The sequence below is a fragment of the Perognathus longimembris genome, chromosome 15 (genome assembly GCF_023159225.1).
Source record: "Perognathus longimembris pacificus isolate PPM17 chromosome 15, ASM2315922v1, whole genome shotgun sequence".
NCBI lineage: Eukaryota > Metazoa > Chordata > Mammalia > Rodentia > Heteromyidae > Perognathus > Perognathus longimembris.
Genome location: NC_063175.1, coordinates 29,879,634 through 29,896,593, shown reverse-complemented (window position 1 = coordinate 29,896,593; position 16,960 = coordinate 29,879,634). Strand labels below are relative to the sequence as shown.

The 16,960-nt window shown below is 39.9% G+C and overlaps 1 protein-coding gene across 3 annotated transcripts in view; it reads right to left on the bottom strand.

The window, feature by feature from the left end:
- The window catches only part of Mapre2 (microtubule associated protein RP/EB family member 2), a 148,091-nt gene that overhangs the window by 117,287 nt on the left and 13,844 nt on the right, over positions 1-16,960 (bottom strand). For all 3 annotated transcript variants that reach the window (XM_048363661.1, XM_048363660.1, XM_048363658.1), the window contains exon 2: positions 2,219-2,280. Coding sequence is in view for 1 of the 3 variants with exons in the window: in XM_048363658.1 (XP_048219615.1) it covers positions 2,219-2,280 (62 nt within the window). In the remaining 2 variants the exon portion in view is untranslated. The remainder of the gene's footprint in view (positions 1-2,218; positions 2,281-16,960) is intronic.

Genomic DNA, 16,960 nt, shown 5'->3' with positions numbered 1-16,960 from the left:
TTGCAAACAATGCTGCTGGAAACACCAGTGTTGTACTCTTTCTTTGCAATGTACCTTTTGGATATCAGTGTGTGCAAGGTGCTTTTCTGGATTCTACTGGGCAATCTTACCCATACTTATGACTTGTATGTTACTGATTCTCAAAACTTGCCTTGTTTTTCTCTTTGGGTTCAGGTTCCTAATCCCTAGGTTGCTCCTCTGGGAGATTACCAGCAACTTACATGCTGTCATGCTGAGCTTCTTGCTGCACAGTTATTCATTCTCAGTAAATAATATCAGTATAACCTCACTACTTGTGTGACCAATAAGTGCTCAGGAGAAAGCTTTCTCCCTCCCTCTCTTGATTATTCCCTACTTTTTTCTTATCAATCAGCAACATCTCAAGCTGTACCACCTCTTGCCTCAATTTTCTTAGCAATGAACTAATGCCTACCACATAGGAAGCACACTCAAGATATTTGTTGAAAATGAATCCCTTGACCTCTTCCTAACCAAATCTAGTCTATTTTGTCACCTAATTGTACTCAAACACACTAGTTCCCTCTTCTCCAGCTGCCACCCTCTTAACTGGAGGCTCATCTACTTTGATCTGACCTCTGTACTTCTACTCTCTTGCTCTTCCTCCCGATCCATTTCCTGCACAACTGCCAGCGTGACTATTCGAATACACAAGGCAGGTGCCTTTACTTCTCTGCTAGTAACATGCCACGTCTCTTGTAGAGCAGGATCCAAAGTCCTTCACTGCTTTCTCAAGTCCCTTCCTGGATCATCCATCTTGCTCTGGGCTCTAGAAAATCGGGGCAGGAACAATACTCGGTTCCAGATTTCTACTTCCGTTGGAGTGAAATGGGGAAGAGCATGGTCATGCTATCCTAATAACCTCGAATGATTCCAAATTGGTAGAAATAAGAGTTGGACCCTTCAATATCTCTTGGCTTAAAATCACAAGTCATATTATTTGAAAAAATTATGTTAGTATATATTAAGGCAACTTAACAAGTCTTCTCTTCTAAGAACTACAGATCTCTCTTCTTAAATAAGCTATTTAACAATAACCATAGCTTCTAGCATTTCCCACACTGAGACACCAACAAAATTAGCACATTGGAGCCTTGACACTCACCAAAACTGCCTGGAAAACGATTTTTCAAAAGTGAAATTTCTTGTTTATTTGTTTTGCTTTTGTTGCCAGTCCTGGGGCGTGGACTCAGGGCCTGAGCGCTGTCCTTGGCTTCTTTTTGCTCAAGGCTAGCAGTCTACCTCTTGAGCCACAGCGCCACTTCCGGCTTTTTTTTTTTTTATATGTGGTGCTGAGGAACCGAACCCAGGGCTTCATGTACACAGGCGAGCACTTTACCACTAGGCCATATTCCCAGCCCCTCAAAAGTGAAATTTCTAATGTTAGTACTCCAAAATTTAAAACAAAAGAAGAAAATTTAAAATGATACAAACGTCTTACACACACCATTTTTTTTTTTTTTTACTTAAAAATGTTTAATACATGTTTTGGAGGAAAAGGAGTGGAACTAAAGATCTATCAAGCATGTTTGATGAAGTCTAGGAGGTTGCAGGGAGATCATCCTCTGAACAATAATAGCTCAGAGCTTTGACATCTTTCTCAATGGCTTTCTAAAGGTTGCCATCTGGTGGCATTGCAGTTAATTGTTCCTTTGTTCTACGAGTTCCTAAGGGTGAACCTGGAATATGTTATTAGAGATTCAGGGTACCAGTGGGAACTCACTGAAGGCTCCAAATGATTACTTCTCAAAAACAACCTGAAGAAAATGGAGCTTTCCAGAACTTTGTCATTGCCACAGAAACTCCTTTTTCTCTCTCTCTCACTTTCTTTCTCTCTCTCTCTCTCTCTCTCTCTCTCTCGTCCCCTACCCCTGAATAGACTGGTTATCTTGCTTTGTAACAATACCAAGTAAAAGTCATTTATGCACAAATAAGTAGAAATGTCATGATCATCTTGGACATATAATAACCTTGATATCTTCTCCATTTATCACCAATAAGATTTCCAAAATGAAACTTTAATTGGCTTTGTCATTTTCAGAGGAATTTCTAACTACAGTTAGTTAGCCCATAGTATATGTGGGGAGTAGAATATAGTGGACTATTTAAAATAAGTCTGTTACAAAAGCAATGGTGCTGCCTACTTCAATTTAATCTGTAAACAAGGAGTCATGGAAAGTAAGATATATTTAAACCTTACCTTGGGCATCCAGGCACTCTCCCTGGCTGTCGAGATAAACTGTTCCTCTGGGAAATAGGACCCTGGGATAAGAGGAGGGGGAAGGGAAGGACAAAAGGAGAGGAACAGAGAGAGAAAAAAACAACACATTGGCCACATTTAATATAATGACAACACAGAAGCATAGTTATGATTTAATTCATTGAATGTGACCAGCAATGGGAAAGAAAATTAAAGAAAAAACATATTCAATGTCAGTTGATGTGTGTGTGTGTGTGTGTGTGTGTGTGTGTGCGCGCGCGCGCGCGCGCATGCACGCATCTGTCTATCTGTCAATTCTGGGCTTGAACTCAGGGACCTAGTACCAAGGCTCAAGGCTGGGACTCCACCACTTGAGCCATACTTCTTTCAGATTTGTATGCCTGGGCTAGCTTTGAACTACGATTTTCAGATTTCAGCCTACTGAGCAGTTAGGATTATAGGCATGAGTTACCAGTCCCTGGCTGTCAGGTGATCTCCTCATATGAGAATGATTAAATTACTAGACAACAATAGAATTATGACCTATTTGGTCAATTCCTAGCTTGGTTGATTTACTGTAATTTGTGAAGGCTTAGCATAATGTCAGTCATGTGGGAACAAAATATATATTTTACCTCTCCCCTCCCACCCTGCATAGGCTGAAGCCCTGAAAAGCATGGCAAGTGTGAGCACATGACCCCAGGAAGTAGTGCCTCCAGCTAGGTAGCAAATGCTAACAGTAGTTAAGGTGCTGGCTTCTCTAAGTTTAGGCTAATTTGCAGGGGTTTATTTTGTTTGTTTTTGTGGTGTTGGAGTTTGAGCTTAGAATTTTATGCTTGCTAGGTAAGCTCTCTACTACTTGAGCCACATACTCAGGCCTTTTTGCTTTAATTTTTTAGATAGAGTCCCACTGATGTTTGTCTGGTCAAGTCTCAGAGTTTGCTTATTTCCACCTCCTAAGTAGATGAGATTATGGAGATAAGCCACCATGTCCAGCTGTAAATTGCAGCTTTGATATCTAGCATTAATACAGATTTAATTTATTAAAGGCATTTTATGCTTGATCTTGACAGAATGAGCATTATTAAACAATGCTGGAATATACACAGCAAGCAGAAATTCACTTGCTTTATATGAATATTTTATTTTTCTCCAAAATATGTTCTGACTGACAAAGTCTCTAGATCCAGTTCTAGAGATTTAGGAATGTATAAGTTTTAGGGCCCAACTGGGAGAGACAAATGGAATATGAGAGGTTGTTTATAGTTCAATCAGGTGCTAAGAATGACCGGACATATATAAGGTCATGCCTAACCTGCCTTTCCCAGCACCCTAAGGAAGACCTTAGAAATGACCCCTTCTTCAGAGTGCTGTGGCTCATTCCTATAATCCTAGTTACTTGGGACAGAGAGTAGGATGATCATTGTTGGTGGTGGTACAAGCAGAAAGTCCATGAGATTCCATCTCAGTATAAGGAAGCTCAACATGGTAGCAGACATCTGTCATCCCAGTAACAATGGGGAGCCTAAATACAGGTGGATCTCCATCCAGGCACATAACCTGGGCAAGAAGTGATATTCAATCTTAAAAACAATCAATGAAAAACAGAGCTATAGCTCTGTGGTAGAATGCCTGCGTAGCAAGTATGAGATCCTGGGTTCAACAACCCCAGGACAACACACACACACACACACACACACACACACACACACACACACACACACACTCTTCTTCCCACCTTCTACCTGAACCTTCACGCTGCACTTTGCTCCATTGTGTCTTCTGACTATCAGCATTTCAGAAATGTCTTTGGTGCTTATTTGAAATCAACCGTATTAAAATAACACATTTCTAGCAGAGAGAATAAGGTGGGATTAATCCTAGTCAAACTTCTGAGAGTGTTACTAGAATTTTTCTTTATACAAAGAGAAACAGGAATACATTTTATACTTTTTCAATAAGGGAAAGAGGTGTGTTTTAAAAATGGTAAGTGTAAGAGACAGAAAGGAAAGGTGACAACTGAATTGTTCATTTCATACAGAGTAAGCATTTCTAATGTGAGCTTCTGAAATCCAAAATCTTCCAAAATCTGAAACTCTGGGAGAGCTGACATGACACCACAAGTGGAAATCTTCACACCATGAAACTTTGTTTCATGTACAAAATCACTTAAAATATTGTATAAAATTACCTTTTGTCGATGTATATGTTTGTACATGAAACATGAATTTCACCTTTAGGCTTAGGTCCCCTCCCTAAATTTACTATGTCTGTGTAAATATTCTAAAAGTGTTTTTTTTTTTTTGGTTTGTTTGTGTTTTTAGTCAGTAGTGGGGCTTGAACACAGGACCTGGGTGCTGGATGCTGTCCCTGAGCTATTTTGTTCAAGGCTAGTGCTCGACTACTTTGCGACACAGCTCCCCACTTCCAGTTTTCAGGTAGCTAGCTGGAGATACAGGTCTCACAGACTTTCCTTCTCAGGCTGACTTGATTCCATGATCCTCGGGTCTCAGTCTCCTGAGTATCTAGGATTCCAGGCCTGAGTCACCCACACCTGGCTCTAAAAGCACTTTTAAAAACCTGAAAAGTCAAGCGCTCCTAGTCCCAAGCTTTTCAAATAAAGGTTCCTCAACCCATGCGCTTCAAATAATTCATAAGTTATTTATTTACATACCTGGGTTTATTTAAAAACTAGACAATTTAACATAACCGACTTTAAGAACTGAACTCAAATAAACTAATGACAATTTAACTTTTCCTTCAGCTAGAACAGACAGAATGGATTTCTTTACATATTCATTGTACAGCCAAATTGAATCTTATGGGCATCATATCATCCCACAATTTAACAACAGCTGATAAACTAAAAAAAATCAGGTTCTAAAAGAGAGTCATTTCCCATCCTTAAGTTCTCCACTCTTTCAGAAATAGTGACTAAATCAAAATAAGATTAGTTAACTAGTACCCAGCAGCTATGCTATTATACAAAGAATTGCTACCATTTAGGAAGCAGTAGTAACACTTCCTAGTTGATCTAGAAACCAGATAATGAGGGGTTAGAAGATTCAATCCTATCTGTGTACAATTGGCTTTTCTCTGTTTTCTCACAACAGAGAAATCATTAATTATCCATTGGTAATTTTTCAGCAGCTGCAAGGGACCAGTTTGGCGATGAATGAGATCATTATGGGATACTCTGTGTGCCAATCATTTGACTCTCAAAACCATGTTACTACAAAAACAAAGAAACTGACCCTCAGAATAACAGAATCCTCTGCCCAATCCCAGGCAACTAGGAAGTGAGAGATTTTAACTGAATCTCATAGGCTCTTTCTTTTCTTGCCATTATTATACCTGAAAAGCTAGTCTCTCAATGCAGATTACATCTAACGGCTGGGAGCTTCTGATCCCCTACCATTTTTGCACTTACACAAAATGACAAAGGGACTAGTACTGTGAACTTCATTTATGCATTTGTTTGCTTATTTTGGGGCTGGTACTGGGGCTTGAACACAGGCTCTGATCTTTGTCCCTAGCCTTTTCATTGAAAGCTAGCACTCTGCCTCTTTTTTTTTTATGTACAAAGGTATTTATTCAGAGATACATACACTAATGTAAAAGATTTATTTTCATAGTTATAATACTTGTCTGAGAAACATGAAAAAAGAACTATAAAAACTAATATTGTTAGACAATAGACTATTAGACAATCATTTAATGTTTTTGAATTATAATTCATAACATTAGAATATGTCACCATGTACTATTAATGAGAAAAGATTTTTAAAACTATATAAGACATGCTTTCTAATTTTTAAGAAAATTTGATGTGCAGGAAACAGTCACTAAAAAGTTAGCGATGCTCATTGTTGAATATCAACTTTAGAATGTCATTCACATCTTCAGTCATTTAGGGCTTTACAAACTTTTCTCATGAAATCTAGGAAGCACTCTGCCTCTTGAGCCATAGTTGCACCTATAGCTTTTAGGTTTGGAGATAACTGTCTGATTGATTTTCCTGCCCAGGTTGGCTTTGAACTGCAATCCTTAGATCTCAACCTCTTGAGTAGCCAAGATTACAGGTGTGGGCCACTGACACTTCACTTGAAGGATTAACTTTTTTTTTTGGCCAGTCCTGGGGCTTGGACTCAGGGCCTGAGCACTGCCTCTGGCTTCTTTTTGCTCAAGGCTAGCATTCTGTCACTTGAGCCACAGCGCCCCTTCTGGCCACTTTCTGTATATGTGGTGCTGGGGAATTGAACCCAGGGCCTCATGTATATGAGGCAAGCACTCTTGCGACTAGGCCATATCCCCAGCCCAAGGATTAACTTTTGATACGAGCAACAACCTGGATAAACCTCCATAGAATTATATGGAATAAAAGAAATCAATCCCCACATGATACAGATGATACAGCTGTGTGAGTCCATTTATATAGCATTCTATAGAAAACAGACACAGTGTACTTGCTGCCATTGGTTATGAAGGTTGACACTGAAAGAAAGTAAGCATTGTAATGAAAACATTCTGGTCCTTGACTGTATCAACGTCAGCACTGTGGTTGTGGCCTTGTAGTGTAATTTTGTGAGATGTTACCAGGCAATGGTGGTAGTATGGTGCTGAGTAACAAATAAAGAGACTCTCCTTATATTATTTCCTAAAACTATGTGTTAGTATACAATGATCTCAAAATATAATAACTTTAGGGGCTGGTAATATGGCCCACTGGCAAGAGTGCTTGCCTCGTATGTATGAAACCCTGGGTTCGATTCCTCAGCACCACACATATACAAAAAGGCCAGGAGTGTTGCTCTGGCTCAAGTGCTGGAGTGCTAGCCTTGAGCACAAAGAAGCCAGGGACAGTGCTCAGGCCCTGAGTCCAAGCCCCAGGACTGGCAAAAAAAATGTATTCATATATATAATAATTTTAAGAAGTATCAGTAGATGAGACAGTAACTAGAATTGAGTAAGATGACCTCATTTTAGTTTTATTTCCTTTTTCTAAGAAAAACAAAAGTTCCAAGATGGAGGCAAGAAGGAGTCAGGAATTTATTCTACTTTGTCCAGGTCCAAGAAGAAAAATGTCACCCTAGCACTCAGAAATCAATCAAGGGTTGACTGCCCAGCACTGTCCAACCTTTCTCCTAAATTTATCTTTCCAAGTTTCCATCAAAATTCAAAATAGTGTTCTAAATGCACACATCCCAAAGCACAAGTGAGTTGAAAACAGCAGTTTGATACATCCTGCATTTTAAAAGCAAATATTTTATATATTTAGGTTCAGACTACTCAGGAATTACCTAAAAATTTCACAATCGACACAGGAATCAAATTTAACTCTTGTGGCTTTTTGTGGATAACAAATATTCTGTGTTCTAAAGTAGACCATACACTAAACAAGGACATTATTTCTATCCCCAGCACACAACCTTTCAAGTTGACTTGTACTCTTTCATCATTCTGAGTATTAGGCAGCTCTGTAGAAACAAGCTGTGTAAGCCAGCTGCTTTCCCTGACTTGTTTGTTGGTTTTGTGTGCATCGAAAAGGCCAGATATTTTTAGGATAAGAGTTCTGTCATGGTCAAACTCTTTCAACAAAGAACATTCTTGGTTTCTTCTAGTCCAGTCTCTAGAAATTCCAAATCTTTCTTTGAACAAACTCAGAATTCTAGCATTCCATGTTCAGAGCACAGCATCAGGTCACCTGTCCCCATGAAGGGGACCCCTAACACCTCTGCCCCTTTCCATGATTGATTGTTGTGTCTATGCCTGGCCATAAAATGACAGAAAGATAAAAGATATATCAACATTTCCAAAAAATGGCTGTGAAAACATTTCCAAATGCACCATGCTATTGAAAAAAGATTTTATTCTTTCTCCATTGCTGTGCTGTTAGATAATAAAGCTTCTAAAATTTGCAAGGGCAAAGCTGTTCTGCTCACAAAGAGCCAGCCAGCTTACTACCTCCCCAAGCTGTTTACAGCTTTTCCAAAAAGAGAATGCTGCTGGGGACTGAGCCTGGGTTTTCCTCTCAGGATTTGATGGAGCTATCTTTGGAGGTTCACAACAAACTGTTTCCTGAATTCCAAACTCCCCACAGCCCTTTTGAGATATTGAATCTTTCCAGTTGGAGATCACAGTCTATTATAATGTGGGAGGTCCAGGACTTTCGAGGAATAAAGCAGCTTATAAGCATTAACAGAAAGTCACTGGCTATTAATCCAGAGGCTGATCCTATTCAATACTAGACTCCAGCAAGCACCACATCAATTAGTGGTCTTGGGTTGGGCTCGTGGCCTTCCCCAGGGGCATCCAAGGGACGCCCAGGGCCTCACTGCCAGGAAACACAGAGCACACACCAGGGAAACAAAAAACCAACAGAGACTATCTGGAAGGCAGAGGAGGTCAAGTTACACTGAATCTTGGATATTAAGTCTGGTATGACTCATTCTCCTTAAGAAAGACAAATTACCAAATGATCCGGGTTGTATATTTAAGGACTTTAAAAAAAGTTGCTAGCTGATAAAGGGATTTGGGTGGCATACATTAAGAGTAGTAATGATGGTATAAACTTCGTAGGGCTGTGTGGTTTGGATTTCTATAAATTTAAAAGATAATCCCCAGAAATGACCTAAAATGATAGCTACATGAACTCAGAAATCCAGTTCTTCTATAATTACAGCATAACTTCCCCTTCTTGGAATCCTCCTTTACTCATCTGTTGCTTCTCATGTAAGCCAGTATTAAACAGAATTTTGAAGATTTCCTTTTCTATTCTAGAATTAATTTTAGAAAGTATTGTGCTAAAGGGAAGAACATAAAATTCTTTAAAAAATGACATGAGCCGCCTACCTGTATAAGAGATACCAGGTGCATTACTTTCTGGGAAATATTTTCATCATTACATTATCCATGCTTACTCTTATTTATTTTTAACCACTGACAAGGGTAATGGGAAGAGAAGGAACTTCACTCGCGTGTGGCTGACATTTGACTGTCACAGAATGCTCACTCAGCAAGCAAGTGCACAGAGAGGTTCCCTTACAGACTCAATTTCCATGGTTGAGATTCATAGTTGATGTTTGGGTCTCAGTGGGAACAAAAGACCTGCTTCCCACGTGTCCTCTCTTTGTAGTCTGTTATCTCTTGGGCCATCTAAGGGAACTGACCACATTACAACTGATACAAGGATGACACTAAGGTGCTGATTGTGGTAACTGGGTGGGTGGAGCACTGGATGCTGAGGATTGGATTTGAGGAATGGATAATGTACTCTGTACTGTGAACATCTTTCTGTGGATTTTACTTTCATATCTTCAGTAGAGTCCATTAACCATATTGGTAATGGGATGGAACTTGTGGGAATGTCCAGGGATGTTCTTGGAGCCTTTGTCCACATGTTCTCTGTTGCAGCTCAGTTGACAGTACTGAAATCCGTTTTCAAAAAGGGGGGCACATCAATAACTATGCTCCTTGAAAAAAATGCATGCAGAATTCCATTCAAATGGAAGATCTCCTGAAACTACAAAGCTGAAGCTCTATTTATGTTGTCAGGGATATGGTAACCAGGAGGGAAATCAATGTATGATTGGAAATACAACTAGAATATCCAATTTAAAAAGATTTCTCAAAGTTTTTTCCTTCCATAGTTACATATATCTATGACTCTTAGTTCTATAAAATTATTTTACATAAGTCAGCTCATCCAGATCCCCAAATTATAATTCTTTTCCTACTTCCTTTAGTGGTTTTTTTTCTGCTTGCCTTTAGTCTGTCTTTATTAGACTTCCTTGGGAATTCTTAGGGGTACAAGTTGCAGAAACAGACCTCGAGTTAATGCCTTCAGCATTTTCTCTCTTACCCACCCCTCACCCACTGCAAGTCTTTTCATATATCTGTCAGCATACCTCCCACCCTCAGGGAAGTAAGTGCTAAGAGATAAGAGCTTGTCTGTTATGGTAAGCTGTGGAGAGACACAAACCATTGCAATATGTACTTTATGTTGTAGCTGTGCCAGCACTGGAGATTATCTATCTATCTATCTATCTATCTATCTATCTATCTATCTATCTATCTATCTATGTGGTAGTGGTGGTGGCTGTGGGGCTTGAACTTGGGGTCTTGGTGCTGTCCCTGAGCCTCTTTAGCACTGGATATATTTTATCTTAGAGTACCTCATGTGTCAGAACTTCCCTAGTAGGTAGGGATACAAAATGAATAAGGCTAGTCCTACCTTCCTACACTACAAGCTGCAAACCATGTCCTGTATAGTTCTAGGAAATGGAGAGGATCGAGGCTGTGATCCTTTGGGTGAAGGATCTGGTGCTCACCCAGGGAGATCTAAACTAGCAAAAAATAGAGTTGACCCAAACAATGATCTTTTGATTTCAAATCACATGCTTTTCCAATACATTCATTCTGAACCATTCTACTTTTTTTCTTCTCATATAGTTAGATTCCCTGTGTATATTATACTTAAAACTCAATTTCATTTTATATTATTATTTTATTTCATATTATTATTTATTATTTTGGCAGTAGCAGCATTTGAACTCAGGCCTTGGGCTTGCTAAGTAGGTACTCTATCACTTGATCCATATTCTTAGAACTTTTTTTACTTCAGCTATTTTTCGGATAGGGTCTCACACTTTTTCTTTTAAGGGCAGAAAAAAGAGATTTATTATATGGCACAGAGAGCCACAGGAAGATAACATTTCAGTTTTCTTTAGCTGTCTTCAGGACACAGATGTAAGTTCTATGTTCAAATGGACACAGAACTGGGCCAGAGGACAGAGAAATATGTAATTTATAAATAGTCCTGGTCAAAGTATCACATTTATTAAAACAGCTGGCCAAGGACTGGGATATTCCTACCTATGCCTCTTGTGTAGTTGGGATTACAGGTGCAAACCATCACAGTTAGCTTACTTTTGTTGACATGAGGTCTTGCTACCTTTTAACACAGGCTTTCCTTTATGCAACATCATTCTGATTTTCCACCTCCCAAGTATACTGGATTACAGACATGTACCACCACCCTTGTCCTTTAATTTCTTGTATTACTGAAGCAAAATTCTCATCTTTTTGAAACATTTATGTGAAGCTTCAATCTCTTCATTTGTTCCATATTTTCAGAGCATCCAAGAATGGCAGCAGCTGGTGGGGTATGGTGGACATAGTTACAATTTCAGCTAGTCATGAGACAGAGGCAGTAAGAATTTGAGTTTGAAGCCAGCCTGGGTAAAGTTAGCTCTAGACGCTAATATTAGAAACAAAATAAAAACAAAAGGCATGGAAATATGGCTCAAATGGTAGAGTCTTTGTCTAGCTCAGTTAAGGCCTTAGGTTCAATCCTTAGTATGGCCCAAAACAATAATAATAGCTACTCCCTATCAACAGCAAATGTACTACTCATGACAGGTGCTGTGCTAAGTGTATTCCATGCATCAGTTCATCTACTTGCCTCCAATAACCTCAGGAGGGCGCTCTTTTCCCTTACTAACTTACAGAGGCATGAATTGAGAAATGAAGCTTGTGGCAGAGCTGGGATACAAAGCACATTTGTTCACCTTTGTAGTTGGAGCTCTTAGTACCACCTTGCATACCTGTCATCGACAGGCATGTGCTGGGAGTGGAGGCTCTAGGGATGCACAAGACACAGTGTGACTACTAAAGAGCTTCTGATCAGTGTAGTGGCAGACAAAAAACTTAGTAATGCTAACAACCAGGGATCATGAATGCCATGATGATGACAAGAGAGAATGAAAGAAAACAAAAGGGAAAGACCGATTATTGTTTTCCTGGATAGCATGCACACTTTGAAAATCCATTTACATTTTTTTCACTCTGATATTTAGAAAAAATAGGCATTTTATTTTTCAGGCTCCTCCACGGCAGTGCTCTTCAGATGATGTGACTCACTTGAGAATCTGGTACAAATGTTGATTGATTCAATAGGACCAGGGTGGAACCTAAAAGCTCTCAGGTCTGTGGAACCACACCTTGAGTTACAAGGCACAAAATCCATACAACAGATCTCCTTTAAAAAGATCTGCTACTTGTGAAACCGGGATGAAGTTTCTCAGATAGGCTGCTTCCTCTACTGGCTCCAAGTCAAATAAAGATATTTATACTTCAATTCTTGTTACCATCAAGGGACCAAAACTAAATAAACGAAGAGGAAAAGTCCATCCTTGTGGCACCTAATTGTTTCTCCATTTTCTTCTCCCTTCAGCCTCCACCCCTTCAGTGATAAGGTGTTCATAAAGTATTCGGCAACCCTCTGGGATGTACTTAATTACTTTGTAGACAGCACTTATAACAAAGCCATCCTGACTGGATGTTCTGGATCTTGTCTTTCTTTCTTGGTGTGTGTGCATTAGTACAGGGGCTTGAAGTCAGAGCCGCATACTTTTGCTTAGCTTTTTAAGGTTGGGGCTGTAGGTGCTCAATGTTGGTGCTCTACCACTTGAACTCCATCTCTAGTTTGACATTTCTGCTCATTCACTGGAGACAAAAATATTAGGGATTTTTCTGCTGGGACCAGTTTCATAGATTAAGATTACCAGTGTGAGCTACCAGCCCCTGGCTAGCTTTTGTAATACTCTGAGCATCTTTAATAAAACCTCCATTACTTGTCCTTTGTAGGCAACTGAGTCAGCAGAAGCACAACGAATATACCCAGTGTACTTTAGAGATAAGATAGTCAGGTGATTAATAAAAAACGTTGCATCCTTGTTTCTACAACTGTACAGTGTTCTTGGACAGTCACTTTGATGGCAAGTATTAGGTTCGAAGTGACTTTTGAGATGGCCTCAACTTGCCAGCCACATTCCTAAACAACATACTCACCATAACCTTTCTTAGCAACACCAGGAGTTTCAAATTAAGAGAAAAAAATGACTATGAATGTCAGAATATTCATATCCCTCACCTGAGGTAGGCTGTGTCTCCTAATACTATTTGTTGCCTCATTTAAAAAATCTTATACACGGAAAATATGAGGTAGTTGGAGGTTAAGATACTGCTGTCACTCAGTATTTTTATGGGCTACAGGGTCTTTTGAGAACTACCCTCAAAAGATGATAAAAAGTGATAATCAACAGGTGATAATCCCACTATCATTTGTAAACAAGTCTGCTGTAAAGAGCTTTGGGACCAGCAGTAAAATCCCTGGGTTTGTGGCTTTCCCAATTATGTGACTTGGGCTGTATCTTTTAAACTCCTGGGCTCTGGTTTTTATGGTTTTCTGTAAAGCTTGTCTACTTAGCAAGTTGTTGCTGTATATAAAAATTCTTTCACAATTGTAAATTTCTACACAAATGGGTGACACTGCAGTTCATCATCACTATTAAATAACTGAATGGGAGCACATCTGCTTGGATCAGAATGTGGCACGGTCAGGAAGTAATAAAATGGAATCAACTCTAGGCAAAAGACACCGTTAAGAAAGAATGGGAGGGAATTTCTCCTTTGAGAGGGGTATTGTAGACACAGCCTTGATAAAAGGGGCCCTAAAGAGTCTCTGGAGTACAACCCTCACTGGTTTTTCTCAATGTGCTTCAGGGCCAGGAAGCAGCTCAGATAATAGACTGAACACTCACAAAAGCAAATCAGGGCTAGGTGCCAGCAGCTCATGCCTGAAATCCTAGATACTTAGAAGGCTAGATCTGAGGATCGTGGTTGAAGCCAGCCCAGGCAGAAAACTCTGTGAGACTCTTACCTCCAATGAACCAGCAAAAAGCCAGAAGTGGAGGTGTGGTTCAAGTGATTGCCTTGAGTGAAAAAGCCAAGTGAGAGCACAATGCCCTAAGTTCAAGCTCCAGTACTGGTGTGTGCACACATACACAAATAATAAACTTGTAATCTAACTTTAGTAAACTACTATGTCACTTTCCATGGCTGTTTTTTTTTTTTTTTCAGCTAGAAAAGCAATAAGATTGTGAGATGGGGCTGGGGATATGGCCTAGTGGCAAGAGTGCTTGCCTCGTATACATGAGGCCCTGGGTTCGATTCCCCAGCACCACATATACAGAAAATGGCCAGAAGGGGCGCTGTGGCTCAAGTGGCAGAGTGCTAGCCTTGAGCAAAAAAAGAAGCCAGGGACAGTGCTCAGGCCCTGAGTCCAAGGCCCAGGACTGGCCAAAAAAAAAAAAAAAAAGATTGTGAGATGACCCTAGGTGGTATAAATAGTGAGTGGACTATAGTTCAGAGAACTGTGCACCAACTTTGTGAGATCTCTGTTGGAACACATTGTTTATGCCAGACATTCAGTCAGGTAGAACACAACTAGCTCTAATCATCCCTACCAAAGAAGTGCCACAGAGTTGAGCCACTAGAGTTCAGAGGGCAGGCTGGGCAGGATAAGGCTTTCCTTATCATAAATCCTTTCTTGAGCACCACTGGCCATAAACTTTCAGGTCATGAGGACATAAAAGAAGCAACGATTCCTATCTGTCCAGTAATTGAGAGTAACTGGAGACCACCTATGCAGCCCTTTTTTCCCATCCATGCATTTTGAAGCAGCACAATACAACTCCTTGCTGGACCTGTCCTGATTTTTCCTTGCCTCCCCTTGTCTAAAACAGGATTCGACAGATGGCCTCTTTATTTCTCATCCCAGCTGACTGATGGAGAGAAGCCCCAATGTTAACCACTACATGGACAGGAAAGTGTGAGCTCTGGGAAGCATTGTAGTGGATGCTTTTAAAGAACAGATCTGCTCTGCCAGAAGTTGCACTGTGTTTGGATTTTGAGAAGCATTCTCCATATGTTAAGAGAATGGACATTTAAGCTTGCCAGTGACTCTGACTATTCTAATTTATCTAAATAATTCACAGTGCAAATGGATTGTCAGAACTACATATTTACCCCATGCATAAGACGTTTTTTTATGGCTTCTTTAAAGAAAAAAATATAGCTCACACTCATTTCTCATTCCATTCCATCCTATCAACAATGAATAACAACTTTCTTTTTAGAGCACTGGGGTATTCTGTAGAGAAGATGAGGTAAAGGCATGGTAACCTCACTTTATTGATAGTACTGGCAGCCATAAAGAGGAGCTATGTGGTCTTGAATTGCACATCATGTACAATGGAAACTAGAATCAGGATAATGGTTCAAACTGCCTTTAAGAATTGGCAATATAAATGGTCATTACTTAGAATTCAGTGATGAATTATGAATCAAGATAGCTAACAACTATTCTTCATCTTTTTTTCCTGTTTTCTTTGGAATGCTTTAGTAAACATTGCTCTTTCTCTTTGGCAATCATATCTCTCGTTCTCCTTACCTGCAGTACTTTTGCTGCTTGAACTTTTTTCTAATCTCTGGAGCCTCTGCTGAGGATCAATAATAGAAAAAATTTACGTTTTGTTTGTTTTGGTGCTGGTTCTAGGGCTTGAACTCAGGGCTTGAACTGAGTGCTGTCCCTGAACTTCTTTTGCTCAAGACTAGTGATCTACCACTTGAGCCATAGCTTTACTCTGGCCTTTCTTTTTGAGGGGGGGAGGTTCAGTTTATTGGATCTAAGAGTCTCATGGACTTTTTTGCCTGGGTTGGCTTTGGCTTTGAACTGTGATCCTCAGATCTCCGCCTCTTGAGTAGGTGGATTACAGCTGTGAGCCACTGGTACCTGGTGTTAAATGTATTTTTTCAGATAAAGAAATAAAGGTTCAAAGTCTCAATTGAATTCTGAACATATTATTAATAGGTTAATAGTTAACAGGTAGTAACCAAACCCAGTGTTATCCACACAGCTTTCAGATTCCAAAAGTAACCCTTAAACCAGCACTAATTTCACAAGGATATAATGTTAAAATTCCTTTTCAGTTGGGATGGGCCACCAACCCACGGGAAAATATGACTCAACTGGAGCTTGGCTTGGTATTGCAAGGCATGGAACTCCATAATTGTTCTACCCTCCCTGCCTGGCTCACTTGCGTCAAATTGCCCAACAAGGTACTCTCGAAAGGTGTTAAGATGACTTTTACAAACCCCACCCAAGGTCCCATGTCTGGGAAAATTACCATGAATACTATCATCAAAGACATTCAGATAAAAGTGTAGGGTCAGGTAGAAGGACAATCTACTGTACAAAAGAGGTGAACCTTATCTGGATCCACAATTTGGCCAGAAAAGATGTCCATGGTGGAGGCAAGTCCAGTGGTAGATTCCAAAACAGGGAAAGAATGCTACACACTCTTGAATATAATTCTACTCCTTTCAGTCTTGCAGTCTGTGTGGCTTATTGTAAGAGCTGTTGGTAAGCAGTACCAGGAGCTTCGAGTTCCTTTCACATGAGACAAACAATAGCCCTGTTGGACAGACATTTCTTGTTTCTTGGCACAACCTGATTCGAAAGTTCTACCCAGTCTCTAACTAAAACAGTAACTAAGGGGAAAGTCTCCCTCCCTCTCTCATACTGCCTGTCCCTGAGTTCATGAAATGTTCTTTCCACAACAACAAAGAAAAAGCTCCCTGTAGCTCAGTTCTTGTCTAATGTTAATGTCAGTTCAGAAACATCAGTGGATGGGTACTCACACTTTTGACTGCCTAGAATTTTACAATAGACATCTGGGGTGAAGGTCTTGAAGAAAGTCCTCATGATAGGTTCCTTTGAATGTAGGCTTGGATGAAATGTGTCACAGGTGTGTGCACGTGTGCGTGTGTGTAGTGTGTGTGTGTGTGTGTGTGTGTGATGTCCTGAGACTTAATAGACATGATATGTGTTGCTATTGT